Here is a 2,619-nt window from a genome sequence, read left to right on the forward strand (position 1 = left end):
GCTTAGCGTTTACAATATTGAATAGAAAAACAAAATATTGTATTGATTTAGTACTTTTGTAAGATGACAAAGGGATTTACGAATGCGTGCTAGTCATCGTTTTTTCAAATATTGTATTTTAGATCTTGATTAAAAGGTAAGAAAGAATTTGTTAATTTCATACTCTAGTTTTATTCTTTCCCGCCTCCATTTTTCTCTAACACTGTGGGGACCCTAGGGTCTGCATGTCGCCATTTTCTCCCCGCCAGGCGTTCACCTAAACCTAACCTAAATCCTAAGTCCTCCACGTGCAGAACATCAATCGTATTGTGTTAGAAGTGTTGAGTATTTTTTTTCATTGAAAAATGACAAACAAGTCACTGAAACGGAAAAGGGAAATGGAAAATGTGAAGCAAGGAATACCTAAGGACGAGGGAGAAGTCCTTCCTGCTAAGAGGTCGTCAGATGAGCCACCAGTTAAAAGGGTTGGTTGTTCATGTCATTTCGATGTCATTATTGGAATATTATTCAGAAGAAGAAAAGATTGGAATTGAGTTTTTTTGTTCGATCTAAATTCATCTCTTGAGAGATCGATGGAACATTCATTAATAATGCAACAAAAACAACAGACGAGTGTATAGGATTTCTATGTAATCATACAATTTATTGTAGAGCTTATGATGCAAGTGCGTTGTCCTGATATAAAATCCAAACTGTTGACTTTCTTCCATACTCCTGATAGATACAGCAAGAGAAACGGATAATTGTCAATCGTTTATAACTCGACACCAGTGGAATGAAAATATCATTGAAATGAAAACAAATTTTTTTATTTCAAAAACTCAAAACTGAGATCTGATGTATTCAAATTCCGTGGTTCATTCAGCAGATAACGCTGAGCGAACTAAGGTCACTCTGTTTCATCCACCTCTTTACTTCCAGGAAAAATGGACGAACCGACAAAGGGTCTTGGTCTTCGCGTCCAGAGGGATAAATCATCGAGACCGTCACTTGATGGAGGATTTGAAGTCACTCATGCCTCATCATCGAACAGAAGCTAAAATGGAAAGGCAGAAGAACCTCCAGGTGGTGAACGAGATTTGCGAAGCCAAAAATTGTAACAAGGCGGTTTTATTCGAAGGGAGGAGGAAGAGAGATCTCTACATGTGGTTTTCAAATGTCAAAAGTGGTCCCTCTGCCAAATTTTTGGTTGAGAATAGTAAGTTAATCTGGCAATTCCATATTGTCTTTTCAAATTTATTTCCTACTTCTGTCCTAATCTTTGAATTTCTATTTTCCAATGAGGTTTTGATTTTTTGCTTTTTTTTTTTTCATTTTCTCATTTTAATTCATTAACTTTTTGAAACGTTCAAATTTATTTAAACTATCAATTTTCACAGTTTACACAATGGGAGAAATGAAAGTGACAGGCAATTGCCTAAAGGGATCACGTCCAATTCTCTCCTTCGATGAGAACTTTTCAAAAAATCCTCACTACGCCCTCCTGCGAGAGTTGTTCACCCAGATATTTGGTGTGCCCAACCACCACCCCAAAAGCAAGCCCTTCTTCGACCACATCTACACATTCAGCGTCCTGGACAACAGGATATACTTCAGAAACTACCAGATCCTGACTGAAGATGGAGGATTAGCAGAAATAGGTCCCAGATTTATTTTAAATCCAGTGAAAATATTCGCCGGGAGTTTCGGGGGAGAAACCCTCTGGGACAACTACTTTTACATCTCTCCAGCGAAGTATCGTCAAGCCGTCAATAAGAAAGCTGGTGGAAAGTATATAAATAGACTCGAGCAGAAGACGGCACAGAAGGCGCACAAGCCTGAGGTCTCGTATGCGTTTAATCCATTGGATGACATATTTAAATGAGAACCATTGGTGAAGGCCCCACTCCGGGGCAATCCCCGGACGCGCCACTCAACGCCATTTTTATGTCCCCAAATAGTTTTTTTCAATTTTTGGGTGTAGGATTCGTTTGTTGGAGTCTGACAATCACAAACGATAAAAGTAGTCTGACAATCACCGACTAACGACTGTCAAACGACCTGTCTAAATGACATAGTTAATTGTCATTAATGAGTAGCCAACGGCACACAGCGTCACGCATGGCGTCCCGAGGTACTTGTCGACGGTTTCGGTCAACGAGGAATCGACTTAGTAGAAGTTCACGTCAATATTAGTAATGATCCCGGCGGTGGGAGGCGCCACCGTCGATTCTGGCGGCCGGCGGCGACAGAAAGTTTCATATATAGATAGCGGACGGGTGATTTCCTTCTGCATCGTAATGAAAATTACAATACAAGGATGATTTTATATCAATTATTTATTTTTCCATACAAATTATAAACATGTTTTACAAATACTGTACATATACTGAATTCTATTATACTTTTAAACCTCTAAATTAATGATATATCATTTTGCTCCATTCTCATTACCTCTCCGTCACTTCAATTATTTTCATTTACTCATTAAATCAATTACTTTGATCCTCGCTTCGTTTCATTTACGATGATATAATATACAGGTAGATTTTTTTGTTATTCACGAATTTTCCGTCAATATTCTGTTTGAATTTAAGTTTCTCCGTTTCATTAAAACTTTTGCTTTTTCATTAATACTTT

At 38.1% G+C, this 2,619-nt stretch overlaps 1 protein-coding gene across 1 annotated transcript; it reads left to right on the forward strand.

The window, feature by feature from the left end:
* The first annotated feature begins 250 nt into the window (after positions 1-250).
* Positions 251-2,399, forward strand: LOC135171995 (ribosome biogenesis protein BRX1 homolog). Its single transcript, XM_064138389.1, has 3 exons — positions 251-464; positions 922-1,198; positions 1,380-2,399. The coding sequence occupies exons 1-3, from the start codon at positions 345-347 to the stop codon at positions 1,862-1,864; spliced, it is 882 nt and encodes a 293-aa protein (XP_063994459.1). The 5' UTR covers positions 251-344; the 3' UTR covers positions 1,865-2,399.
* Positions 2,400-2,619: the final 220 nt, after the last annotated feature.

This window comes from Diachasmimorpha longicaudata, unplaced genomic scaffold (assembly GCF_034640455.1).
Source record: "Diachasmimorpha longicaudata isolate KC_UGA_2023 unplaced genomic scaffold, iyDiaLong2 ctg00000134.1, whole genome shotgun sequence".
Classification (NCBI taxonomy): domain Eukaryota; kingdom Metazoa; phylum Arthropoda; class Insecta; order Hymenoptera; family Braconidae; genus Diachasmimorpha; species Diachasmimorpha longicaudata.